General features: G+C 42.8%; 2 protein-coding genes and 11 non-coding genes across 13 annotated transcripts; 12 read left to right on the top strand and 1 right to left on the bottom strand.

The window, feature by feature from the left end:
* Positions 1 to 2,199: 2,199 nt before the first annotated feature.
* LOC142504067 (small nucleolar RNA SNORD74) lies at positions 2,200 to 2,279 on the top strand. Its single transcript, XR_012804190.1, has one exon. It is a non-coding gene; the product is annotated as a small nucleolar RNA SNORD74 (small nucleolar RNA).
* A 788-nt stretch (positions 2,280 to 3,067) lies between these two features.
* On the top strand, positions 3,068 to 3,144 carry LOC142504054 (small nucleolar RNA SNORD79). Its single transcript, XR_012804178.1, has one exon. It is a non-coding gene; the product is annotated as a small nucleolar RNA SNORD79 (small nucleolar RNA).
* Positions 3,145 to 3,423: 279 nt separating this feature from the next.
* Positions 3,424 to 3,504, top strand: LOC142504070 (small nucleolar RNA snR60/Z15/Z230/Z193/J17). Its single transcript, XR_012804193.1, has one exon. It is a non-coding gene; the product is annotated as a small nucleolar RNA snR60/Z15/Z230/Z193/J17 (small nucleolar RNA).
* Positions 3,505 to 4,645: 1,141 nt separating this feature from the next.
* LOC142504076 (small nucleolar RNA SNORD78) lies at positions 4,646 to 4,709 on the top strand. Its single transcript, XR_012804198.1, has one exon. It is a non-coding gene; the product is annotated as a small nucleolar RNA SNORD78 (small nucleolar RNA).
* Positions 4,710 to 5,182: 473 nt separating this feature from the next.
* On the top strand, positions 5,183 to 5,258 carry LOC142504066 (small nucleolar RNA SNORD47). The gene has a single exon (XR_012804189.1). It is a non-coding gene; the product is annotated as a small nucleolar RNA SNORD47 (small nucleolar RNA).
* Positions 5,259 to 5,739: 481 nt separating this feature from the next.
* Positions 5,740 to 5,821, top strand: LOC142504069 (small nucleolar RNA SNORD74). The gene has a single exon (XR_012804192.1). It is a non-coding gene; the product is annotated as a small nucleolar RNA SNORD74 (small nucleolar RNA).
* Positions 5,822 to 6,169: 348 nt separating this feature from the next.
* LOC142504077 (small nucleolar RNA SNORD75) lies at positions 6,170 to 6,233 on the top strand. The gene has a single exon (XR_012804199.1). It is a non-coding gene; the product is annotated as a small nucleolar RNA SNORD75 (small nucleolar RNA).
* A 297-nt stretch (positions 6,234 to 6,530) lies between these two features.
* Positions 6,531 to 6,609, top strand: LOC142504053 (small nucleolar RNA SNORD79). Its single transcript, XR_012804177.1, has one exon. It is a non-coding gene; the product is annotated as a small nucleolar RNA SNORD79 (small nucleolar RNA).
* A 237-nt stretch (positions 6,610 to 6,846) lies between these two features.
* LOC142504072 (small nucleolar RNA snR60/Z15/Z230/Z193/J17) lies at positions 6,847 to 6,919 on the top strand. The gene has a single exon (XR_012804195.1). It is a non-coding gene; the product is annotated as a small nucleolar RNA snR60/Z15/Z230/Z193/J17 (small nucleolar RNA).
* Positions 6,920 to 7,539: 620 nt separating this feature from the next.
* Positions 7,540 to 7,613, top strand: LOC142504071 (small nucleolar RNA snR60/Z15/Z230/Z193/J17). The gene has a single exon (XR_012804194.1). It is a non-coding gene; the product is annotated as a small nucleolar RNA snR60/Z15/Z230/Z193/J17 (small nucleolar RNA).
* Positions 7,614 to 9,355: 1,742 nt separating this feature from the next.
* On the top strand, positions 9,356 to 9,431 carry LOC142504065 (small nucleolar RNA SNORD47). The gene has a single exon (XR_012804188.1). It is a non-coding gene; the product is annotated as a small nucleolar RNA SNORD47 (small nucleolar RNA).
* Positions 9,432 to 12,538: 3,107 nt separating this feature from the next.
* CACYBP (calcyclin binding protein) lies at positions 12,539 to 19,618 on the top strand. The gene is made up of 6 exons (XM_075616658.1): positions 12,539 to 12,696; positions 15,430 to 15,637; positions 16,357 to 16,453; positions 17,708 to 17,807; positions 18,090 to 18,184; positions 19,101 to 19,618. Exons 1-6 carry the CDS (start codon positions 12,676 to 12,678, stop codon positions 19,255 to 19,257), a joined length of 678 nt encoding a protein of 225 aa, XP_075472773.1. The 5' UTR covers positions 12,539 to 12,675; the 3' UTR covers positions 19,258 to 19,618.
* Positions 19,619 to 20,030: 412 nt separating this feature from the next.
* Positions 20,031 to 24,047, bottom strand: MRPS14 (mitochondrial ribosomal protein S14). The gene is made up of 3 exons (XM_075615515.1): positions 23,986 to 24,047; positions 23,127 to 23,294; positions 20,031 to 20,622 (listed from the first exon to the last, which is right to left on the bottom strand). The coding sequence occupies exons 1-3, from the start codon at positions 24,028 to 24,030 to the stop codon at positions 20,440 to 20,442; spliced, it is 396 nt and encodes a 131-aa protein (XP_075471630.1). The 5' UTR covers positions 24,031 to 24,047; the 3' UTR covers positions 20,031 to 20,439.
* Between the last annotated feature and the right edge of the window lie 1,960 nt (positions 24,048 to 26,007).

Below are 26,007 nucleotides of genomic sequence, written 5' to 3'. Positions count from 1 at the left end.
TCAGTGACAGTTGGCAAGTCTGGAGTAGACTTGGGTAATATACCGATATTATATTAAGTTGAACAAAGGTAGGAGAAACTCCCAAAATTCGGTGCTCAGCTATATTTGACCATTGGAAACAATAATGTCTTGGACAATGATATTGGTCAGTTTGGGGAGCAACTTTGATCCAGCCTTGTGAGTAATCAATGATCCTGTATGCCTCAGTTCAACTCCTAAATGTGGGGACAAATGATGTATAGCTTCCCAACAGAAGGAAAATGTGTATGAAAACAAATCCTGTGTGGACACCAATAGCATAAGTAGTCACCCTGGAGAATGGCATAAGCAAATCTAGAATGAACCCCCATTCCTTAATATAAAGGAGAGGGGTGCTCACAATTTGAAGGCAGTCATTCCGTCGGTGTGCATCACGCTGATATGCAGGAACAGCAGAGGGTTTTCACGGAGGAAAAAAGCGGAGCACAGCAAAGAGCTTGGGGGCTAGAAACCAGCAGGTAAGGAATTAAAAATGCTTTATTCCATGGTAGACATCATGGTTGGTGGCTGGTGGTATCTCTAACGCGTTTTGGGCAATAGCCCTTTATCAAAGAGTATTTTACAACTCGCGTCTCTAACATCTGATATAGAAGTCCCCCCGCGAGTTGTAAAATACTCTTTGACAAAGGGCTATTGCCCGAAACGCGTTGAGAGTTACCTCTCGTTTTCAAGTATGTCCCGGGCATAAAGTTAAGACTTTGCCCTGTGTTTACCCCATTCCCATCATTCTCTTCCTTACTTATAGGGATAAGGGGGAGCAAGAGTATTTTATTTATTTTAAAATGTAGTTTATTTAAAAAAAAAATATTCTAATTTGTAATACATTTTAAAACTAAATACCGTCCAAATTACTTTTTAGGTTACCATGGTAACTTTTACACAGCACTGGGCTCTGGGAAGAGCTCCATTTTTAACCACCAGGTCACTTATTTTAAACACATATCTCCAGAACGGAGCATTAGATTGTAAAAATATAAACAGCGTTGAAAGGACAAGAAGAGATCTCTTAAAGCAAGTTTTAAAATGTTTTAATAAATGGTGATCAGTGCGGACAGCTGCTTTATTCCTCAATTAACGATGCATTAACACATCAGGGAGTATCTTTGCGAAATAGGGAGATGTAACCAGTATTCTGCTAATTTATGACCAGATTTATTTTTGTAGTGCCATACTATTTAAAATAAAAGTTTTCCTCATAGACTATGTTAATTGCTATTGATTTGTAGAGGGAGTGTAGGAAAAACAGCACTTTTCCATTAAAATTTCATTTTGGGGTTCCAGGATTCCCAAATCTGATTGACTTGGCCCTTAGTGGAGCCTGACATCTCCGATTCCATGACGTGTTCCCCATCCACTCCATGAGAGATCTCAGGGCATGTTCCTGAATCAAAGATGGCCGCCCGAAACTTCACGTTCAGTGACGCATGACAAGACTCTGGACTACAGCACGAGGCGGACCCAACATCTTTGTGACGTCACATCCGGAGGAATGTGAATATAAGCAGACGGGGCGCCGCCTTTCCTTTCTCTTCGTGCGGCGCTGCAGTGGCTCAGTAGGTAAGTTGGCGAGTTCCCGGTGGTAATTACCCATTAATATCGCGGACATCGTTAAAATGCAACAGCGGTTGAACGCGTGCGTTATTAACGTAGGTCCTTTTGATGTGCTGTGACACTGACCATGCTCCGCGGGTGAGGATTGATGCGGATTGTGTCGGCCCTGCTCCCCCTATCTGAGCTGCTGCGTGCGGCAGGCTCAAGATGCCAAGGCCGCTGTTAACCCTATCAGTGCTGATGCTTTGTGTGCATGTGCTTTTCATTTTATCCCCTGCCCTGTATCGTAAAACCTCAAAGGCGAGTTGCTGTATTAAGCCAGTTCTCCCAGTTTTAGTACCTGTGCCATGTCTGATGCTGATTTACTAGAATATATGATTAACTTGCTAAAGTTCTTTGCTGAAAGCTTTAGCTGTTTAAAGCTGAATCTGTATCTTATTTCAGCTTTGCTTTCTGTTAGAAAGGGTCACTTTTATACTAGATGTGGATGTGACTTGCACACTTGCCCACCTCCGATCTAGCTGTCATAACCCATAAGTCGCCTGGCTTCATACCCTTTCCTTTTTTTTATTCTGCACTGTTGCATCCTTAGCGAAATGTTCTCTCCCCATGCCTGAATATGATGATACTTGTGTTGGTAGGGACATCTGAGATTGAATGATGATTACCAACGTCTCTGAACAGGCTATATATACCACAAATAAGATGCTTAACATGGGAGTCACATAAGTAGTCCTGAGTAGATTTGTGTATTTTATTTATCAATAAAAATAAAAGATCAGTGTTGCTGCGCTTGGTGGTAACTCAAGAGTAGCACTGTTTGGTTAACCAGTATGTTGGTGTGGCAAGGGCTGGCAAAGTTTACAGCAAGCACATGGTTACTGGATATCTGAATTTGTATTGTTGGCCACTACCATTTGTATCCAGCTAAATGCACGATGTGTATTGAACAAATTGAAGGATTTTGCAATCCTGTAAGTGATCTTCTCTATCTTTTGCAGACATTACTGTATTTTGGAGATCAAGGTTCTCTTGGAAAATGTAAGTTGCATTGATATGCTTATCTAAAACCTTCTAATCTCTGCTGTTGCAGTTCTGCTCAGTAAAATGGGGACGGGTGCACAGCTATGGATGCTGCATGTTGCTCCCCATTTTAAAGCACAGAATTGTTTTTGCAGCCTATTAATGCTGACACGTGCTAATGCCACAATGATGATTCTTTTTGCTACTCTTGACAGCTGGAATGACGAGATGGCTAACCACCTTATTTATTATTCTGAGGCATTGCCACACTGGGGCCTCCATGCTGCTATTCGCCTGACTCTGCCTCAATCTATTCTTACTTCCTTTGCAGGATTATGACATTTGAAGTTCAAAGTACATCATGGCATGGGATTCCAGGTAACTAGTACGTATGGATGTGTTTGTAATTGCCAAACTTTGATGCAATAATACTGATGCATTGGCCCCTTAACTGTACTGTACATGATGATTTGATTATCAATGGGAATCTCTCTGAATAAGGATGAGGGAGCACTTTATACTGACTCGGTACAGTTAGCGCGTCACATTCATTTGACTGTTCTGGTGTTTTAGCCGCCTGGAGTAATGTTTGTCTTGTTTCTAGGTTTGCAAGAAAGATGTTCTTACGAAAGACTTGCTACCTTCTGGAAGTGTGGTGATAATAGGTTTGTACCATGTGAACTTGTTACAAAGTTTGTCTCTGATCCACTTAATTAGTGTTTGGATTGTCAGAGCGATATTGATCACTGGGCAACAATTGATTTTGCCATCCAGGTTGAAATACATAAGCACTTCTGCAGAGACTCTGCACTGATACAATGATGATAACATAGTTCAGCAGATGAACACTGATGAACCGAACTTGTCTTTCGCTCCTATCTGATGTATCAAGCAGTGTCATAAGGGGAGCCGGTAGCCTTGCACATAAGAGTAATACCTACCTCTTGCTTTGCAGATTCTACATGAAATATTTTGGATAAAGACTGGTCTGACCACCTTGGTATCCCAACGTCTTTCTGGTGGGTGTTTAACTTGTGGTTTCACTTGTTTTTCAGTGGTTGGGCACTTTAGTGGCCCTGTTACAGGAATATATTTGACAAACTTGGGGGCTGGGGGGGGGGGGTCAGGGTGACGGGACTAAGGGGGTAATGATGCTGATTAGAGCGAGCACACACTTGTCGAACCCAATAGGTGTTTGTTGGAGGCGCGGTCCTGTAAGCTGCAGACATGCCAATGGTGGTGCATATAAACTTCTTAAATGGTGAACAAATGTGCAGTTTCCACAGCATTGTATGGAATTAGGTCACAGCTCCTAAAATTGAGTTGGTGTGGTGGCACCCTATAAGCCAGGCTTTTCAAAGTACTTGGGTAGATGTCCAATATTTGATGCCACCTCTGGAGTAATGGCCTGGCAAATGTGTTTCTCTAGTTTAAATGAACATCCAGAGGAGGAAAGCAATTGTTATAATGGAGATTCCTGTTAATGACTGATCTTTCTCACAAATGTGGATCTTGAGACAAGAACCAATCGGTTTTAAAATGGAACTAATCTTTGGGTTTTAACCAGTCCTGGGTGACTATTCTGAGCCTAAACCTGTATGATGAAGAATGAACAGACTTGACATTACCGTGGAGGTCTGTTATTAGCTCTATCTGATTATGGCTTGTGTATTGTCTAGTGTTGAAGGGTGATGATTAAACAGATTTAACTTTACTCCCTGCATTTTCTTTTTAGGAACTTGCATGAATTGCAACATGGCAGTAGTGCTGGCACTGGTAGGTTAATTTCTGTAACGTTATTTGACCAACACGATATCCTAAATGTTGATACATTTCACAGATCACTGAAAACTATTGTGGTGCTTAAACCACTGACCACGTTAAAGTAACAGAGATGTAATCCTAACACTCCTGTGTGTGACATTATTGGCCTATTGTAATTGTCCATAACTCTATGGATTTCAGGCATCATGTCTGTTAATTGAATCATTCTCCCCATGAGCCCTACATTTATAAAAACGCTCTGCTGGGTTTCTAATGATGTCTCAAATGTCTGACCTGAAATCAATGTGTGGACATCAGTAAATACTGAAAAACCCACTGGGCTACAATATAGCCATGTCCAGCATACAAGGGTAATTTAAACGTTGGTGTTAACTTGTTAATTAAACATTGTATTGTCTTCTGTTTTAGGTCTGCTGGTAGACTTGGACTAAAACTTTTCCTTGGTAAATATATGAATTTGATTTGCAAAATGTCATTAAGTAATGAACTTGTGCAGGATTCTTTGATTTCATTGAAATGTCTGTTTTGCATTTCATTTGACTTATAAGATGTGCTTATGTCCTTTTACCCTTGATCTAAAGATGCCAGTTTCCTATAGGGATGATGGCACCCCATAACTAGTGTATGCAAAACCTGTGCACTCTGTACTAATGGACCACACACTTGCAGTGGCTTTATAGCTTTGGACAAGTGTTACTGTGCCAGTCACAAATAGATTATACTAATGCAGTGTCGCAGGACCGGGCAGCTTGCAAGTCCCAGGGCTGTTCAATGAGCTGCTGGTGACCAGTGATGAAAATGATTCTGCCATATGAATAAAGCTGATTATGCTCATAACCGTTCCACTTCTTTCTGAGGTAACCAGCTGAGGCACTCATCTAAGAAACTTTTGCTGCAGTCTCTTACACTGTCAATGGCAATTGACTGCTATACTGTTAACTGAAGGACTTTTTTGCCGGATTACTTTTATAGCAGAGTTATGCAAAGTGTGATCTTTCAATATCCTGTTTCTGCAGGTGGCTTCAGCCTCTTCTCACGTGGATTCTCACGTGGATTTTCCTGGAAGGTCAGTGTTTGCAGCTAAATGTATGGAAGAAGCTTGTATGTCCCATTACTGTATTTGGCAAGGACCCTTCTCCCTGCCCCTTGATTTTAAGTGGCAGGTTTCAACAATTGGGCTTTTTGCTGACAGGGATGAGTGAAGATTGTACTTGGGTATTGAAGAGAGGCACCTAATGTTGCAATTGCACTTCATGCTTAACAGAGCCAATGTTAAATTGAGAACATACCTTTTTTAACATGATAATGTGTCTTACTATGGGAATAACACCCTGATCTGCCTAGCTGCTCATGTGATGAAAGTTATGTTGGTAGGGACATCTGAGATGATATATGCTGTTTACCAACATCTCTGATCAAGCCAATGGCTGTGCAGTGCCAGGGCATGTTACTTTTTATTTTTGAATGGGCTTAATCATTGTCCTTTGTTCAAATCTCTAGAATGAGAACAAGTGCCATCTGCCTGCGGCAGGACCCGGATTTAATCTGCTAAGATACTTGGGATGGGGTTCCTGGTGAGTGGTCACAAGACTCTTGCTTGTGACAATCTTCATGGTCACCATTATTTGTGCCAGGCACAGTCTGACTGGCGCAAAGTTACTTTTAATTTTCAATTGGTGCTGATGCTGACCGTATTGTAGAGCAATGCAAACGGCTCCATGTTGCCAAAGGGGCCTAGCTGCATGTGCCTCATTGGAAGGTGACCATTGTAAGCCTGTGATGTTACTTAGAGTAGTGGACAGAAAACATTTCTGACAACTTTCAACACTGAGGCTTATAACTTTGCTTGGTCTTGGTAAAAGTAACCCCACGCCCCACCTACTCCCTCCACACTGCATCAGTCATTGTGGCCATGAACTGTTTGCTAATTTTAAAGTTACTTCTAGAAGGGGTAACTTATTTGATTGAACTTGCAATTATGTGAGTCTTGGCTTTTGGTAACTTCCAATTCTTAACCATTATTTCTCCCTCTCCCCCCTCAGAAATGGTACCTACTCCCATGGAATTAAGAAGCTTCCCAGCAATGTAAGCCTAGTGTTGGATTTATTTTGATCAATGGCCCTTTGCCCAAGTGCTGTCTGTGATGACTTAATTTTATCAATGGGAATCTCTCTGAATTAGAATGAAGGAGAACCTCTCTCTGATGCAGTACACGAGCTGCTTCTATAATTGCGGAGCTGGAGAGCAGTGTTTTTATAACCTCCCTATGCTTTTATTGCAGGGGGTGACTTGGTTGCATCTGACGCTGCGGCGATCATGTTGCAAAAGCCTGATGAAGGTGAGAATGTGTAGATATTGGGTATTGCAACTGCTAATGTTATCCTCGGCCACTATGTGGTTAATGTCACGGATGGGAGGTGAATGCTCATTTAGTAGTGAGGCTTACACGTGATACAATGATGAATCCATAGTTCAACAGAATGACAGTGGTGAACACTTTCGCTCCTATCTGATGTATCACGATTGTAGTGCTTACTGTAGATTTCTTAGTTCTAATTTGGATAACCAGTCCATGGTTGCTTTATAAGAACTCCCCAAGGCCTCTGCCTTAAATGATGTGACTATATGGTAACATCTGTCTTTGTCTGGGTCTTTCACCCCACAATGTCAAGATTTCTGCAATTTTAGATCTCACATGTACCTGTGATTGGCTTTGCTGAACTTGAACTGCAGAACAATGCTCTAGTTTAACCCTTTCCCTGAACTATTGCTTCACAGCCCCTTATAAGCTGATTTGCCCAGTATCACTTTTCTCTGCTTGGTAATGAAGCCCCATTTTTATTGAGATTTTCTAATGACTGCGGAGTTTAGTTGGTTTTGTGTTCTGCTTTACTTTCTAGACCCAAACTAATCTAGTCTTGCAAACCATTGTGTTGGTCACTAAAAACTGGCTTTAACATGGCCTTTGTATAAAGATACACTTACATCAATGTATTATGTTCCAAGTCAACCATTAATAACCGTCTCTTTTCAGCTGTGAGCAGTCAACCTCCTCAGCTGTGACCAGTCTGCCTGAGCACTGGTAAGCATGTTTGTCTTGCTAGCCACCCCAGTTTAGCGGGTGTCCCATGTAACTGGAAGAGGGTGCGTGTGATGAGAACATAGTTCAGCTGATCTTCTATGAAGAACACTTTCGCTCCTATCTGATGCATCCTCAATATTGACCACACTCTCAGGCCTGGGTATAATAACCTGCAGGGCCCAGTCCTTCCCTTCTTAGAAGTTATAATTTCAGTCTTGCTAAATGTGAGGCCTTTGCCCTTCATAATTCTTAAACTGATACTTTGTTAAAGCATCTGAGGAACAAATGCTTAAATAGATGTCCATTAATTTCCTGCCCTTCGAAATATCTTTAAACTAGTATGAAAAGAAGACTTGCACAAACCTTGCGGCGCGGTTAAGTAACTAACATAACTGTTTGTGTGTGCAGGTTACTGGTGTGTACACATCCTGAGATGTTCGTGGACAAGCTGCTGCCCAAGGTAGGTATGCTTCGAACTGCACGTTGAGACTTGGAACTGCTGCTTTCTGAGCATAGCTGTAATGTTAAACGTAGTGAACACGACACACATTCACAGCTTTACTGCTGTGTTATTTAATTTTTTTATTATTGTGTTCTACATTTCTAAATTTATGCTGGATATGCTTTTGTAACTAAACTTCAGACATGGCTGCATTTAAGATTACATTACTGTCACTACAGTAAAGACACTACCATAATCAATGGGCCCCAAGTTATGGAATAGTATTACAATTAGTGCAGCAGGGGACACTTGTTCATAGTGAAGAATACAAATGCATAAGTAGAGGTGGGAGGATCTTTCAACCAAATTCCTTGGTGCTGATGAGGTTCTTTACTTAACATGCTGTGTATGAAACTGTTCTGTAAATGATGATATATGAATCAGGTCTCTGATTCTTTAGTGAGGATAAACCTGACCCCACACTGATACAGACAGCAGAAACTTTATTTCTCTCCAGATTAAGGGCAACCTTATATTAATAATAAATGCTTTCTCTTGCAGGTTTCCCCATGAGATGAAATTCAATGTAAGTTGTGCCTTCTGATGTGATAATTTAGTGTGGTATAACCCTACTCGTTTCCATTTGAAGATTCCACATAATATTATGCTGACCTTATCTTTGGGTACATGGATCCCAAATATCTTAAGGCATAATGACAGAGCATAGCCTTAATCCCAAATCTAAATGCGCTGGTCTACACTCACAATTCTATGATGCTAAAATGGCAATTTCCTGTGGCGGTCACAATGCATTCCTAAACTTGCAGTGTACCTGCTTTAGTTACACATGGCTGCTTTTAAGATTACCTTCAAAATTGCCACTTTACTTCACTGTAAGATGTATCTGTTTAACAATGGCTATCAAGTAAATGAAATATTACAATTGCTATAGGGGACACTTGTTCAGTGACAAGAATTTTAATACACGTAGAGGTGGGAGGATCTTTCAACCAAATTCCTTGGTGCTGATATGGTTCTTTACTTGACATGCTGTGTATGAAACTGTTCTGTAAATGATGATAAATGAATCAGGTCTCTGATTCTTTAGTGAGGATAAACCTGACCCCACACTGATACAGACAGCAGAAACTTTATTTCTCTCCCAATTAAAGGTGACCTTATATTAATAGATGCTTTCTCTTGCAGGTTTCCCCATGAGCTGAAGTTCAGTGTAAGTTGTGCCATCTAATGTTTGGATAATTTAGTGTTGTATAACCCCTAATACTCCTCATTTCTGCTAGAAGGCACAATATTGTACAGACTACAATACATTAAAGTAAAGAGATCCAAATCTCAAGGTTACATGACAGAGCGTGCAATGAATGCTGGCATTTGGCTGTGGTTTTAGTACTGCTTGCTTCAGTTGCCCCTGTAACCAATGATGAAAATGATTCTGCCATATGAATCCAGCTGATTTCACTCTTTACCGTTCCACTTTTTTCTGAGGTTACAAAGGGGGGTTTGTGGTGGAACTGGATAAAGTAGCCATGTATTAAAACCGCACATTATTGTAGAGCTTTTATCCAGAGGTCAGCATGTCTGTACATGGTGACCCTGCTTTAGGCATATGGTTTGTAGCCAGTGTTGGCTCTTGGTATTATGTGATTAGAGGGGGTATGGGTATGACCGTTTTAGCAACAAATGTGGATAACCTATGTGAATGCAAATTTAACACTGATGCCAAGTGTTGGGTTACATTCCCCTCCATTAAGCACAAACTCCAATGGGCTCTACAATGACTGATATTTTTAACACTTTGTTCTCTTCCAGATGAGTGACAAACCTGTGTAGCTGTGAGTGGTGAGTAACTATTTTGCTGTGTAATAGTTTTTCATGTTGGGAATAAATGATGACACTTGCTTTGAACTCTCTCACTGAGATTCAGATGAAAATAAAAGTACTGACCCATCTAGTCTATTCAATGTTGCTCTTCTGTCTCAGATTTGGTATTTACCTTTTTTTTGTATTTAACCTGCAGATGGGACTTGCTGTTTCCAGTTGTATGAAGGCCTGAGACACTCCTGCTAACTTACACCATTAACATGGATGTGAAGATATGATCTACCATCACGTGAAACCTACTTGGATAGTTTGGATGTTTCCTTGTGTTTAATTCGGTGTCTTATTGAATTTTACAATAAACGATTTTCTGGTAAAATATCTGACATTATTTCCCCCTTCTCCCTTCCCCCCCCCCCCCCCCCCCATGGCAGATGGTGAAATAACTGCACCGTAGACATGGTGTCAATTGTAGTAGGTTTCACTGGTCACCACCTTGGTGTGTGTGTGTGTGTACACATTACACAATGTTTCGGGAATAACCCCCTCTTCTGAACGTTGCATATTCACTGCTCTGCACAAACTGGTTGTGAAAAATACAAGAGGGAACCTGCTACACTTGACACAATCTGTGCTGTTCTCCGTAAATGCAGCAGACAAGGACGCCACGTACATATACCTGCACCAGAGGTGTACTAATGGTGTCCAACTATGTGAACATAAAGGAAGTATGCCTCTGATTTCAGTTAATTGCAAAAGGCATGTTAAATGGGTGTTGGTCCATGTTTTTAAGATGCAAACTGACATCGGCATATTTACATTTTGTGCTGGAAGACATTAATTTGTAGCCTGCGTTCTGTTGAGCTCCAATGTCCAGCGTTACATTTAAAATTGGTATAAATTGAAAATGTATTTCATGGTAGGTTTCCAAGCCTAAAGGAGCAATTCAAGCTTTTTCTTTAACTGTTTTGAAGCAGGGGGTCTCTCCATTAATTTCATCCTTGGGGACCCCGTACTTCCAGAGTTGCCTCCAAAGGGGAAGTGGAGTCTTGGTGTATAGATCCCACATCATGCAGCTGATGGTGAGCTTGACATCACTGCTTCCTATTTGCCTGTAGAGCTTAAACTCCCATTGTGAACCCTGCTAATCTAGTGGTATGACCTATGGGGGGTAACCACATCCAGAGAGCAATGGGGTTCAGCTTTAATCCAATTTACAAAAAATAATGAATTGCAAATATTACAATATTTTGCTCGTTTAAAGATTTTTTTTTTTTTCTCCCCCCCCCCCCCCCCTCTCTCTTCCCTCTTGTGATGAGCACTGTTTCTGTAAGATGCAAACAGAACCCCAGCAAGCTCAAACCCCAAAACATACCACATAATATGGGCATATTCAGGGCAGGGAGACAGGCATGTTCATTGCCTTTAGTTAAGTTTAAAATCCTTTAGGCTAGGTCCCTGCTGCAGGTGGCACGCAACTGCGACCACCAGCGACTTGCCTGCTCCCTAGCGGTCTTCAGTGCCTCCTCGCTCACTGTGCTTTGATGCGTCAGCCAACGGGATACAAGTGAATTGTGGTGATGTCACATGGTGCGCCAATCAGGCAAGGTATGGCATCATTTTCTCACAAGGAACTCCCCCCCCCCCCCCCCTCTTTTTTTTTTTTTTTTTTTTTTTTTTTTTTTTAAATTCTGAGCAGCCATGTTGACAAAATTGCTATTGAAAGATGTTCATCCCAAGATGCAGTGCCACAAATGACAAATACTTTGAAATGTAGAACTATTAACGCATGTGTTTTATTAGCTTCAGGTAACACTGGTATTACAAGATTACTGTATCTTGGACCAGATGTGTCCCGTCTAACAGCCGTGTTGTGCATCTCTGGGAGTGAATGGGTTAACTGCTGTACACAAGGCTGAGTTCAGGGTGGATACTACACGATGTGTGCATGCACGATTGGTACACTTTTTAACGAACCATGTCACACTGCAGCTTGTGGTGGCAAAGTACAGTGTTGACGCTGATACATTTTGCGAACGCAAGCCAAATTGATTTTTCGGGCAGCAGTCCCGTCCCGTAAGCTGGTTCAGCAAACCAGCTCCGTGAGACACGTTCGCCACACCGAGACAACTCCTGCAGCTAAGGCGCAGATCGCAGGAGCGCGCACGGAAGCTCGCGCCTGTAGTATCCACCCTGAATTCTGCCTAACGCAGTGGTGGCTTCAGAATCAGAAATGAGAAATGTAACCAAAGTATTTAAACCGTGGATCGGATGAACTGGGGGCTGAGCTGGCCTAGTGGCCACATCCCTGCGCCTAAAAACGGTCCCTGCAGATCGCTGTGAAGGGCAATGCATGTGCTGCCAGGAGTCAAAGCGGGCGTGCCATGGGGCCTTATTGTTTTACTGCATACCGAACTCGCCCACTTCACCTCTGAATTAGATTATTTTTTTTTAATTCCTTATCTTTAATTGATGCTTGACATAGAATTTTTTTTTTTTTTTTTTTAAATATAATGCCATATGGGGGAAACAAATGTAATCCCCTTGCTGTCAACGCTAAAATAAAACCCCGTAAGACTGGCTCCGAATGAGTCAGAATTCCCGCCTACTCCATTCTGGGAGCCAAGGGGTTAAAGAGGAAGGTCTATATAAACCTGCTAAAAGAAAGTGGGCGTGGCCGATCCACCGCACTGCACGTTATGGAAGGAAATGGGCGTGGTGATGTGTCCAGTAGTCCCACATATGGGCGTGGTTACCATAGCCAACCCCCCTCCTTCGGTGGGCGCGGCTACAGCTAGGCGGACCGGGGAGGCTTCGCTGTGACGTCACGCCCCCGGCTGCGGAAGGTTCCAGAGCTTGGTGCTTCCGCTGGCGCCTCAGTCACCCTGCGTGTGTCCGTCACCAGGTCCCGGCCATGGCCACTGCGCTGAGAGAGGTGAGGAGGCCGCCACACAAGGCCGGATTAAACCAGGACTGCAGGGACTATTTTGGGGGGTGGGGATTCTGCGCATACATAATGCTTAACATACATAACAATGTACAACGCCCGGGGGGCTGCAGCACCCGCCGCACTCCTACTCCCAACCCACATGGTGCCCGCCTAACCTCCCAGTCAGCCACTCGGTGACTGCTCTGTCTGGAGGTGGCATGAGCACCGTGGCACCCCAAGTTTCCTTCCCAATAGGAGGCGGCAAGGAAACCCACTCTTATCTTTTCTGTGGATGTGCCACCATAAAGCTGCGCTTATAGTGACGGCGACGCCGCGTCAAAACAAATGCATTGCTGCCGTCACATGCGCTTATAGTAAGCGCGGCGCGATAGCTTGGTCGCGATCGCTGGAAGTCATCTCAATTTGATTTTTCTAGCGACCGCAGCCTGCCTGACGTCGCCGGCACTATAAGCGCGGCCTAAGACGCAGTGAAGTGGGAGGACCAGAACATACATAGATAGTGCATCAAAGTAAGTTGGCACAATATGAGGCAATAGGAAAGCAGGTGCCTGCCCTCCCCCCTCCAAGAGCTTACAATAAAAAGAGAGAGGGTCCCCATGAGTTATAATTTAGCGTCCAATGGTGGCAAAAAAACATCAACCAAATGATTTGTCAGCCACCGCCTTGTACAGATCCATGGTGTCCTTTAATGCTCCCGGTGCCGGAGTGTCGTGCCACTTCCCCCGAGCGCTGCCTTATCACGTGACCGTTCTTTGGCACGATCACGTGATGCTGTTTAATGGTAATTGAGCTACATTACCCCAAAAAGAGAAATTGAATAAGGTATCAATTTTCAGAACAATTATACAAAAGTTGCACACAGAAATGGGTGCCCCCACCCCTTCAATGTGGTACGTGATGACGTGCCAATCACACACAGCCCCTAAAGAGATCCTTGGGGCCCCAGGAGTGGCACTTTTATTGACGTACGCTATTTGGGCATTGAAGGTGTTGAGAGCACCTAACATCCCAAATATAGTTGGCCGTTATTATATCCCTCACTAAATTATTAAACAACAATGAAAAGAGACACTTGGAGTATAAAATGGGACAATGTTTTAGGGATAATTCTCTTCTGTGCTATTTAGTATTTAATTTATTTTTGTGTGTTTATACGTTATGGTTTAAAAAGGGCTCATTGTTTTTAGTTGATCACTTCAGCACATATATTTCCGAAGTGTTATGTTGTTTCTAAGGCCTCGGTCCCGCTGCGCTCGTTGGCGCGGGCGGCGGGTCGCGAGTTCCCCACCAGCAGGGGAATCCTCGCGAGCCGGTCCCGGTCCCCACTGGCTGCACAGAGCACTACATGCTGTAGCGCGTCAGCCGCTGGAGACACCAGAGAATGGTGTTTCCTAGCTTTGACGCGTGACGTGTGTGGCTGTGAGCCAATGGGGAGGGGAGGCTGCGGGAGGAGGAGAGGCTTCGGGGAGCGGGGAGGAGTGTGGAGTGAAAGCAGGTGAGTGCCTTTCTCTGTGTGTGTGTCTGAGTGCGTGCGTGCCTGTCTGTGTGTGTATGTGTCTGAGTGCGTGAGTGCCTGTCTGTGTGTGTGTGCCCGAGTGCCTGCCTCTGTCTGTGTGTGTGTGTATGAGTGCGTGAGTGCCTGCCTGTGTGTGCGCGCGTGTGTGTGTGTGTATGAGTGCGTGAGTGCCTGCCTGTGTGTGTGTGTGCGCGTGTGTGCGTGTGCGCGTGTATGAATGAGTGCCTGCGTGTGTGTGTTTAAACTTACCTTCCAGCTCCAGCCCGAGTCCGTGGAGGGAGGGGGGGGGGAGAGTAGCGGGTCCCTCCGCTCAAGCCACGCCCCCCCTCCCTGTCAAACCTCCCACCTCCCGCCCACCTCCCGATCAAACCTCCCACCTCCCGCCCACCTCCAGCTCCGGCTCCCGCTCCCTACAGACCGCAGATCGCGGTCTGTGTATCTCAGCGCACCGCCTGTCAGCAGCGCAGGTGCGCTGACTCTGGGAGCGGGGCCTTAGCCTTAGGCTGAGTCCTGCTGGCGCTGAGCCCGCTCATGTTTTGAGAGAGCGCCAAGCATGAGCGCCGGGTGTCCTGCTTGTATGCGCGCGAGGGGCGGGGAGGGGGGGGGCATTGCGGGTAAGTATAGTTTTTTTGTTTACCTAAGCGCCGATCGTGGGTGAGCATGTGTGCCTGCGCACTGCGTGAGCGGGGACTTACATATATCTATATATGTAAGTTCCCGCCGCCTGCTCAGCGCTAGCGGGGACTTAGCCTAAGGGGCTAATGGAGCCGGTCACAATAAAATGATCAGTGTAATTGGCTTCCATGGAAAGAGATGGTCACTTTAAAAAAAAAAAAAACCCTCTTATTTTTATCATGTAAGAAATGTATATTGCTTATTTTTCAGGAACACTGGATGCAAGCATATCTACTACGTACTGGATCAGTTTGTCTAGTGAGGGTTTTGTCACCATAGTTATTGTGTAAAAAAGAGCTAAGCTAATAATTTAGATGCCAAATGACTGCTCTTGTGATGAGATTATTTGCCAAATCATTGTTTAGCTTCCCTGTGCCTCAGGCACCACATTTAGATGCTAAACTCTTACGGGAAAGGATTCTTGCTTGCAAACATCAACGCACAGGGCTGAATACACGATCATCGCTGTAAAAGCAACCATTTTTATTATTACCTGCTGCAAACCAACACACCTTTTTGTCACTCAGCTCCAGAAGGATCTGGATGAGGTAAAGCAGCTGCTGGAGAAGGCCACGAGGAAACGCGTGAGAGATGTACTTTTCGCGGAGCAACGCAAGCTGGAGACAGAAATCTCTACTAAGCAGCAGCAAACAGGAGAGTCTGTGGAGGTCCAGAAACCAGCTGCCATCGTCCCTCCCATGAACAGCTCTTACACAGTGAAAATCAACAACTACGGTAATGCTAAAAACGCACTATACGTGATTTTGTTTTTTTTTAATGAGTTGTTGACACGTGTGTTGTTAATTTACGACAGCTTTGTTATTATCATATTGTGTCCTGTGCCAGAGGGGCTGTGGCACCCACTGGGTTAAACCGTCTCTGGGGGAGCGTTCATGTGATTGCACGATGGGGATGTCCCCCTTCCATTTTTTTTCATTGTCAGATTTGCGTTCAGCGGAACGCGAGTTCCCCTAGAAAGGGGATCAAAGAAACCCATGACACAGCGACTATGTCATGCGCCCGCCCGCTGGAGTGCCAGACCCCATGATGTGGTAGCTAAATCATGGGAAATTGAAGGGGTTAAGCAGCACTTCGATTCGAATATATTGCAGAACACAGTTCAGGATTTATTTATCCCCACTAGTTGGATAGGGAGAATATGAATATAGCAAGGCTTTGCAGTTTCTTATAACAAACATGTTGGTGTTTCATGAATAACTCTTCTTTAAGGCCCATAAAGAGTGACGTGCAGGAGATTGATTCATTAAAAAAAATCTTCTGATGGGATGCTTGAATATTTATTGTGACAAACTATTCGGTAATCCTGTCTTGAATTTTGACATCGCAATTAAAGAAGTACTTAAACTCCCAGGTATTTATTAAAGGATGGAAAGTTGTCCAATGGGATGTAGTGACATATTTGCGCCCAACAAACGTCTATTTTCTCTCCACAGGGTGGGATCAGTCTGATAAATTTGTGAAAATCTATATTACGTTAAAGGGAGTGCAGCAGATTTCCGCTGAGAATGTACAAGTGGAGTTCAAAGAGAGGTAGGTAAAGACACGGCAGCTGTACCGAAGTATCCAAGATTTAGTTATGGTCATTCAATTTACCAGGCTTTCCTATGTATATCTAAACTATGTGCCACATTAAAGGGACAATCCTGCGTTAATTTCAGCTCCGGTGAACCCCCCTTGTTCCCGACATACAGACTTACAAAGCGAGCACCAATTCTTCTGCATATTTAAATCCTTCCCCCGCACCCCATCACGCGGGCCAATAGGAAGTCGCGACAGAGGACATCACAGCTTCTTATTGGCCCGTGAAATACAGGAAATTTAAATAGCCTTTCTGTTTCCCCTGAAAGAGATGCTACGGGCTGTACCTTCCTCGGTAATCATCTTGGGACACCGGAGCTGTTCATCATACTGTAGCTGAAGTATGTAACTTGAGTTAATTTTCACTTCGGAGACCCCTGCTTCCTTGAGATACATACCTTGGAAAATACCCAGGTTCTTCATGCAGGTTTTAACCGCCATATTGTTCACCCTGGAGGGCACAGTACCAGGGCACCTTTTGGAGGTGTTACTCAGTAAACAGGGTGTCCCTGGAGCTGAAATGAACACCGTTTCACTCCAGAGACAGCCTGCTTCCCGCTTGGTTAAAAAAAAACCTAGGCCAAGGGTGGGCAACTCCAGACCTCAAGGGCCACTGTCAGGTTTTCAGGTTATTCTTGCTTCAGCACGTGGCTCAGTAAGAATGTTAAAGCAGCAGTTCAAGCAATATCCTACATATATGCTTTTTTTGTTTTTTTTAAATAAATCAGCTCTGTACTAAGAGAAAATACTTGTAGCATTAAAAATTAAAAAAAATGTTTTAAAGACTTTTTTAATGTTTCTAATGTAGGAAGCATTTCCAAAGTTACAGCCCCCTCCCCTTCTGATAGGCTCTGGCTCCCCGCCCCTTCGCTAGCAGTGAACCAATTGTATCTCGTAACTGCCCAGTCAATCATATTCCAGGAACTACATTGCCCAAAATACTGTGCAAGAACTGAATTAAATAGCCCAGAGCAAGCGATTGATTACAGGAGAACAGATCGATCTGCAGATTAGCTAATCACTTGTCAGTGTGCATAGTGTATTGATGCACATATTGAATGGGGAAAATATATATATAAAAAAAAAAAACGGCATCTTGAACTGCCACTTTAAGTCAAAGCAACCAATAACAAAACTGACATTTTCATGGATTCATGGAATTTTCTTGATTTGGTCATCTCATTCATTTAATATTTCTTGGTTCAGGTCTTTTGAGCTGTTGGTGAAGGATCTTGATGGGAAGAATCACACCATGACTGTGAATAACCTGCTGAAACCAATCTCACCCGAGAGCAGCTCAAAGAAAGTGAGTTCTCTTTTCTAGTTCTAATATGTACCTCTGTGTGCACCATTCATAGCTTTTCACTTCATTTTTCCAAATATCTGTGGATAGGTAAAGTTTTTAAGGCTCTTGTCAGCTACTACATAGTGGATTAGATTCCTTGTTTCTAAACCCAGCTGTTCGATTGTGGCCTTTGCTCATCTTGGCTTTAAATAATTTTCTTGTATGTTTTCTTGGCAGATCTTTCGAACGTAAAAGCCTTCTAGTTGTCAATACACTTGTCACATCCGGTTTTATTTCTCGCAGGTGAAGACAGACACAGTACTGATTATGTGCAGGAAGAAAGCAGAGCACAAGTGGGAATACCTGACGCAAGTTGAGAAACAAACCAAGGAGAAAGAGTGAGTACATTACCTGGGCTTTTAACCTTGAAGGTGGGAGTTACTCGACCGCAAGCTAAATAATAACCACGTTGTCAGAGGGAGAGAATCTATGGTGCTCATGGTAATATAGTAGGAAGTTGGCAGGCCATAGTTAACCATGTATTTATTTATATCCCAGTGAATAAGTTAGAGGCAATCCCAGTGGGTGAATTTTTTAGGGAATTCATTTTTTATATAGAGTTGGAGCTGAACCCCGTCAATTTCAGCTCCGGCAACCCCCTGCTACCGGAGATACTTACCTGCGAATTAGGTGCAGGTAGCTGCTCTCCTTGGCAAGCAGGGTACAGAATGTCTGCTATTCAGACATTTCCAGGCCTGTGGGCCAATAGGAAGCCATGACGTCATTGGTGCGGCTTCGTATTGGCCAATGTGACACAGGATCTTCAAACCTGAAAACCCGGCTTGCTGAGTCAGAGCAGCTACCGGCACCTACTTTGGAGGTAAGTATGGGGTCCCCGGAGCTGAAATTAACAAGGTTCAGCTCCATAGACCCCTCTGCTTCAATTCTATATTTAAAAAAATATATATATATAAAACAGCTGCTCTTCTTACCATTTTTTTTTGTGTGATTTTTTTTTTTTTTTTTTTAAATGTTATGTACATTTTGACAAACCAGTCCATTTTATCTGCCAAAACTAGCTATAATTAGGCTTTGATACCTTTTTAAAATAATTTCCACTATGTCCCAATAGTATGCCTATATAGTGCTCTGAGGAGCTTACCCGAGTAACACGTGTGTAGCCAGATCAAAAGTGCAGTTTGACTTTGATCCAAAGTAAATCATGTACTACACTACAGTCGTGTCACTGTCTCCCCACCCCATGTTTTTCCAAGCCTTGCTACTTGTGAGTAACACAGGTTCTCTTATACTTAGCAAACCCTCACTAGATACAGACACGGACCCCAGCGCAGGACTGATGAATGTTTTGAAGAAGATATACGACGATGGGGATGACGAGATGAAAAGAACGCTGAATAAAGCCTGGGTGGAATCCCGCGAGAAACAAGGAAAAAGTGACTTGGACTTCTGAGCAGGGAGCCGGCCTATTCCAGACGCCTTAAAAAACAAAACACCAAGCCCTAGGGGGAAGGTCTGGCGCTAACCTGCAGAATTGATCTCTACAAAGCGCATTGTTTACAATCCAGTTACTTCCCTGGCATGGACACTGTGCGGTTTATCCATTTCATGCTGATTGGAATAACTAAATAAAAAATGCTTCTCAAACATCCCAAACGTGTTTTAGAACCTGTAGAAGATTTGTAACTACAGTATATTCTGAGTTTCCCTACGTTTCTGATTTTGATGATTGCTTGTCTTTTTTTACCTTATTTTTTTAATGTGACTATAAATTGCAAAATTGATGACTGTATTAAAGAATCACATCTCACCAACATGCATCCTTGCATTTATCTTAAGACGCGTTTTAAAATATCAGTTGAAGAGCAGTTGTCATGTTCAGAAGTGGGAGGGAGAGAAGCAAAATGATTGGCACAGCTCTCGTAATGCTAAAATTAATGGGTACAGGGTGCTCACCTGCAAATTCCCTAGTGCAGTAGTGCTACATTACCTGCTGGGGGCTTATGTAACTTTTCTTTAAGTTATGGCAAGATGTACATAACCAGCTATATCTGGTACGTGTGCGCGCTACGTATGTTGCCCCCGTTGTGCTCGTGCACGTTCTATGTGTGCAATGCCTTCCGGCATTTTTATTTTGGCTCGCATCGTCGCTGTTACTAAGGACGCGGCCTTACACGTGGTGCAAAGCAGAATAAAACCTCTGGACAAACCACTCAGCGCAGGGAATTTGTGGGCAGAGGCAGTGTTTATTTTTACACCAGGTACTTGTTTTATATTGGGAACGTCATACTACGAACAATGATTTAAAGGACGCCTTTTATTTTTTATAATTTTACATGAACAGAGAGTTTCAAAGCAATCCATAAATCCAACACAAGCTGGAGATGCAAGAGAAATGTACAGCTTACACCACTCTTGGATCTATAGTAGCTGCTAGGAGTTGATACCATTAGATTCGTATTTAGTGACCAGAACCATATCTTCACACAACGTATAAAAGCTATTTGGACCAGGTATTGTTGGAGATGGGTCACGATTAGAAAATCCAAAAATGTGGTGAATGGAAGTTAACTCCCCAGATACTGAATGGTCTATGTCCCATGTTGCTTAATGTTAAAGTCCTTGTGGCTTGGTGCTACCACATGGCCCTCTGGATTCCAGACATCTGGCTGTGGTCTGCTAGATGGCGGAAGACAATTCGGCTCAGGCGCCAGCGTCTCTTCACTCCACGCGGACGAGAGGTCATTACACAGCGGTTTCTGATCCTCACTGGGCAGCTGTCTCTGGGCAGTGCGGCTATCTCTTTATCTGCCACCTCCTAAGTAAAAATAAATAAATAATGATATATGTAAGAATTATGCTTTTCTAAGAAGACCCTTAGAAAAGGTAGAATATAATGGTAAGGTAGAATATAATGTCCACCCCAAGTGAACATTATATTCTACCTAGACTGACAAATTAAGGTTATCAGAGTATCTATGAAGCAACTACACGATCCAGGAAGAAGGGGGTAGGATGGTCCGCGGATCACAGCAACTTCAGCAGCCAACGCATGGATGTCTAAAAAAACTTTATTGATCGCTAGCAGCAAACATCAGGCAACCACTCTAACATGTTTCGTCCAGGCTATGGACTTTTTCACACTCTTTGAAAAAGTCCATAGCCTGGACGAAACATGTTAGAGTGGTTGCCTGATGATTGCTGCTAGCGATCAATAAAGTTTTTTTAGACATCCATGCGTTGGCTGCTGAAGTTGCTGTGATCCGCGGACCATCCTACCCCCTTCTTCCTGTGTCATCATTTCCGGAGGAGCACGCTGACGCCAGCTACACCAGAGGAGGAAGCCGCTGCAGAATTCCCTGCACCAACAGGGACGGCTTTTTCGTGAGTACTCCTAACCTCCACGCGGTATTTCAGGGAGATTATTGAGGTGGTTAGTGCCGGGCTGTGATTTACTTGGGGGCGCCGCCTAGGGAGGTGTCCCCCTGTACCTCTATCCGGCTTACTATTACCCAACTCCCTGTTTTCAATACCGGAGGCTTATTGTTTCATTAATCATTGCTGGGTCTCTCTTCAATCAAGTTGCCAAAAAGTGTGTGCACTACCTGTTAGCAGCCTCGGTATACTGGGTAATTCCAAATTCTCTAACTACACGATCCACACTATGAAAAATTAAACGAAGAGTCTCAAACTAAATGCCCAAATTCACCAAGCTTCATTAACCTACATAATGTAACAATAACCTAATTTAACAGTCGTTAATCATAACAGTATTCACTAAAGGTTAAAAAAAAAAACCATTAACTAGGATTTAGTCCTGTTAAAAACATGGCATTATGAAGAACGGCAGTTCCAAAATTATATTAAAATGTTTACAAAAAAGACAAATTCCCAATGCTACCTCCAATATGACAAAAAATATAAAGTTAAAATACTTAACTGTCGGTCTTCTCAGAAGTAAGGGTCATTTAGTTAAACGTTTTGGCCGAAGCGTTATAAGCCTGCAGCCATATTACAGAATGACCACCGCAGGTCCTAAGATGTGGCTGCAGGCTTATAACGCTTCGGCCAAAAAGTTTAACTAAATTACCTTGACTTATGAGAAGACAGACAGTTAAGTATTGAACTATATATTTTTTGTCATATTGGAGTTGGCATTGGGAATTTTTGTCTTTTGTTGTATACATTTGATCACACCCAATAGCACCCCTTTTGACACAAATATAAATGACATGGATAGGAGTTATGCCAAGACTAGTAACATCACGTTATTTGATGATAAAATAACGGTACAGTCAATTCTGGAGTTCAATTAGGGTGGTGATTTTTGCATATAATTAGATTGGCAAATACTGTGTTAACTCAGGGGAAATAATGTCAGTTCCTGTTTTACACAAAGTCCTGTTATTTGTCATGATTTCACAAAGCTTAGAAAATCTAGGCCTTAGTCTACTGAACAAACTTTGGTAAAAATTAAAAAGAGTTACATTTTCTCACAGAACCTGGGAGGTTACTACTGCTCTGTTTGGTGTAATATAGACCATTTGGTGCCTATAATTATTGTATTGACAAGTGCTGCACTGCTTGAACTCTGTGCCAAGACCTGCCTGAAAAGTCACCAATTCAATTAAGCATTTCAATAGCAGTGGAAATATCTACATGACACATTAAACTTTGACCTTAAATCTGCACTTCCTTTTACTGCCTCCTAACACATTTGTTAGATTATGGGTAGGGATGCCTTCCTCCCAATGCTTACCATTATGTACTATTTCCACTGGCTGGCACAACATAAATACAAATAACAGCACATTGGAGGAGTGGCTCAGGGAGTAAAAAGACACTGACTGTCAACAATGACAGAGTTTGAATCGGGAATCTTGTTCAAATCCTGCTATCAGTGCCTTGTGACCTTGGGCAAGTCACTTTATCTCCCTGTGCCTCAGGCACCACAATAGATGATAAACTCATCTGGGTACTGTGTACCGTGCGCTATACTGTTATTATTAATGTGATTTGCGTCCCATTGGGAGAAAAGTGCTATATAAAATAAAGTTATATGAAATTCAAAAGATCTGGATTCCTTTCCAGCATTGCCAATGCGAATGGCTTTGCGTACATCACTTCTTTAGCTCTCCTACTATACTTTGACCTCTACTACACTATATGAGGTCTATATAGACCTCATAAATGTCCCTCAGTCCTGCTATACGGCATCCCAGCACTAACATTCCAATACATAACCGGGTGGTGAATGCACCAGCCCAATGTCCCTTATATATGCAAAGCTTTTACCATGTGGAAAGAGCTTGTGTGCAATACCTGCAGTTCTTTCGGGAGGATTGTGTTTTTCCGCAACGCGTTGATCCTCAACCTCTCATCAGCATATTCAAAGGCCATCTTCCTCCTCTTCACATCCCGCAGCATTCTCCAGTTCACGTAATAACTTCGCACCTGATTTGAACCAGTCACCCCCGACCAAGAGATCATCTGTCCCAAAAATAAAGAATTTTACATTTTATAGGCCAGGGAGCTCAATTTGGCAATTTGTTTAGCAAACTTTTTATAGACTTCACAGTAAAGCAAATTCTGTTTCCATGGTCATTTAAAACATATTTAATCTGCCCATTATATTGTACATCTTTTCAAAGGCTCTGCAGAAAGGAAAGCTTTAATTCCTTTGGAGCCTGTAATGCAATGCTGACCTTTCCCAACTGGCAAGGGTTAAATTTAACATGGTTGAATGACAGAGAAACACCTTGCACATTTCCTTTAGAACGGGTGACCAACGCAAATCAGTACCAAAACATTTTAATTTACAAACCTAAACGCCAGCTGCTTTTCCTTATTTTACAGAAAAGGGGATTTCTTTAAGATCTATAGCCCATTCCCATCTATTTTTGTAACACACATTTTAAATAGAGTTCTGGCTTTCTGGCAGCAAAGGGGTTTAAAGGAGGACCTTTTGCCTATCAGTGAGATTAGGCAGTTAATATTAATGCTGTGACTAATAAAATATGTATCCACAGGGCAGGAGGTAAGAGGGTGTTATAAATCATCCAGAAAAAAAGGTTATGCAGGGGCCTTGGTCTCTTTTTTTCTTGTAATTCTCATATTTATGTATTCATTCTCTCTCCCATTTCCTCCACCCATCGTCCTTTCCTTGTCCTTCCTTGCTCACCTGCCGGGCTCCTCGCAGCACCGCTCCTAGCATGGAGGCCGCCATCTTGCTTCTGCTGACAATTCAAAATCAAACAACTTTATTTCTGTGCACAGAACAAACATTCGCATCCCCTGCAGCCAGCAGCATTCCTGCTGTTAGTTTAGTTATATTTTAATCTCATTAGGGTTTTCCCATCTGGGAAAAGATCTATAAAAAGATGCTGTTTAAAAAATATATATAATAATAATTAACTATTTGTCACCACAGAAAGATAAATATTGTTATAAGAGACTAATTTAGATTAACTGAAAAATCTTAATTTCCAGATAATCTGGTACATCCATCTTTGTACGAACATTCATTTCATCAGTTTCAAAACAGACCCATAATGCACAGATCATATACTTACATCTTAATTAAACGATGACCTGTGTTATTTATATTGTACTAGGATGTAAGCGAGATATTATAACCACACACCATGAAAATGACAATAAGTGGAAAAGTAGCAAATCCATTAAATATCAAGGAAACGTATTTATTAGCAGATCTGCGGACGCTCACTGATTTTCTGTGGGTCTCACTGATTTGGGGTCAGTCTCATTGATTTGGGGTCAGTCTCCCTGATTTTTAGCTTCCGCTGCTGTCTCCTCGATTTCAGTAGAGTCTCACTGATAGTATTTTGCCATTACAAATGACCTATTTTTACTCTACAAACCAGGTGCTTTCTTAGCATTGCCTCTACCTAGTTTCCTATGAGAATACTGAGCATAGTGTAATGTGATTCTATTGTTGATTAAGGATTATAAATCATATTCACAATAATAGATACAAATTGGTATTTCCAATGACATGTACAAACACATTTTTTTCTGCTTATATAAAACAGAACATGTAAAAAATGAGAAACACACTGACCGAATGAGACAAGAACAAGGTCAGTACAAGGGCGAGTGCTACAAATTATGGGGTCTATGTATCATCTTCTAAGTATTAGCGGAAAGTGCACAACTGTCAAGGGTCCTCCACTCAAGGGGGCCTCACACATACGTGAGATTTAAATGAGACCACTTGTCACCTCTGAAGCAGGGAATCTTGTGTAAGCCAGGAGTTGGGGTTACGTTGCAAGTGAGCAGGTCAACAACGCAAGTGGGAGGGGGTTAGGATGAAAGGGGCGGGATTATTACATGAATGGATAGCGTTATGGCACAGAGGGGCAGGATTGTGGCATGAGGGGGCAAAATCGTGCCAGGCCGAAAGAAAGTCCTAATGCGTGAAACTCACACAAAATTAGTCTTGACAGTGCTTACTGTGTCGCAAATCGCGCTACAACATATCGTATATGTGACTGGCAGCGTTTATGTATTATTCTGTATCAGTTTTGTTGTATATCTGCAACAATATTAGAGATTTATGGCGCAAGTGGACGGAGATTAGGACGGAGTAACCCTTGCTTGTTGGCGCAGGCACGAAGAAATGTGCGGCTTATTTTATGTTTGATTAAGGTTGACTCTGTTAATTTAAAGGTGGCGTAGGACAAGGGTGCACAAACTTTTGGTGCTGTGCCCCCCTGCCTGCTCTCCCCTAGTGCTCACACCCCCCCTTAACTTTGTGCTGGCATCAAATGATGCCACAGAGTCATGTGACCCCCGCAGCGTCATTTGACGTCGCGCTGCCATGGCGACAGGTGTCACATGACCCCACAATGTCAATTGATGCCGCATTGCCATGGCAATGAGTCAAGGTAAGCGAGTTACAGAGGCCTCGCACGGTCACCCAGCATTTCATTTAAATGCCTTGGGGTCCAGTTTGCGTATCCTTCATGTAGGAGGTATATCAATGTGGCATTCATTCTTAGTAATCCTTGAATTTGTCATTTGTATTAACACTCTGAATACATATGGCGTGAATCACACAAAGAAAATGCTAATTTTGCAGACGCAGATGCTTCAGCGCTGACCCACTGGCCCAAACATAGCCTCCAGTGTGAGAGGAAGTCTCTGCCCCAAAGAGCTTACAACTTAAGCAGTGTAGTGGTAG

This window comes from Ascaphus truei, chromosome 10 (genome assembly GCF_040206685.1).
Source record: "Ascaphus truei isolate aAscTru1 chromosome 10, aAscTru1.hap1, whole genome shotgun sequence".
Classification (NCBI taxonomy): Eukaryota; Metazoa; Chordata; class Amphibia; order Anura; family Ascaphidae; genus Ascaphus; species Ascaphus truei.
The sequence above is the reverse complement of the archived record's forward strand: the minus strand, read 5'-3'. Positions and strand labels throughout refer to the sequence as shown.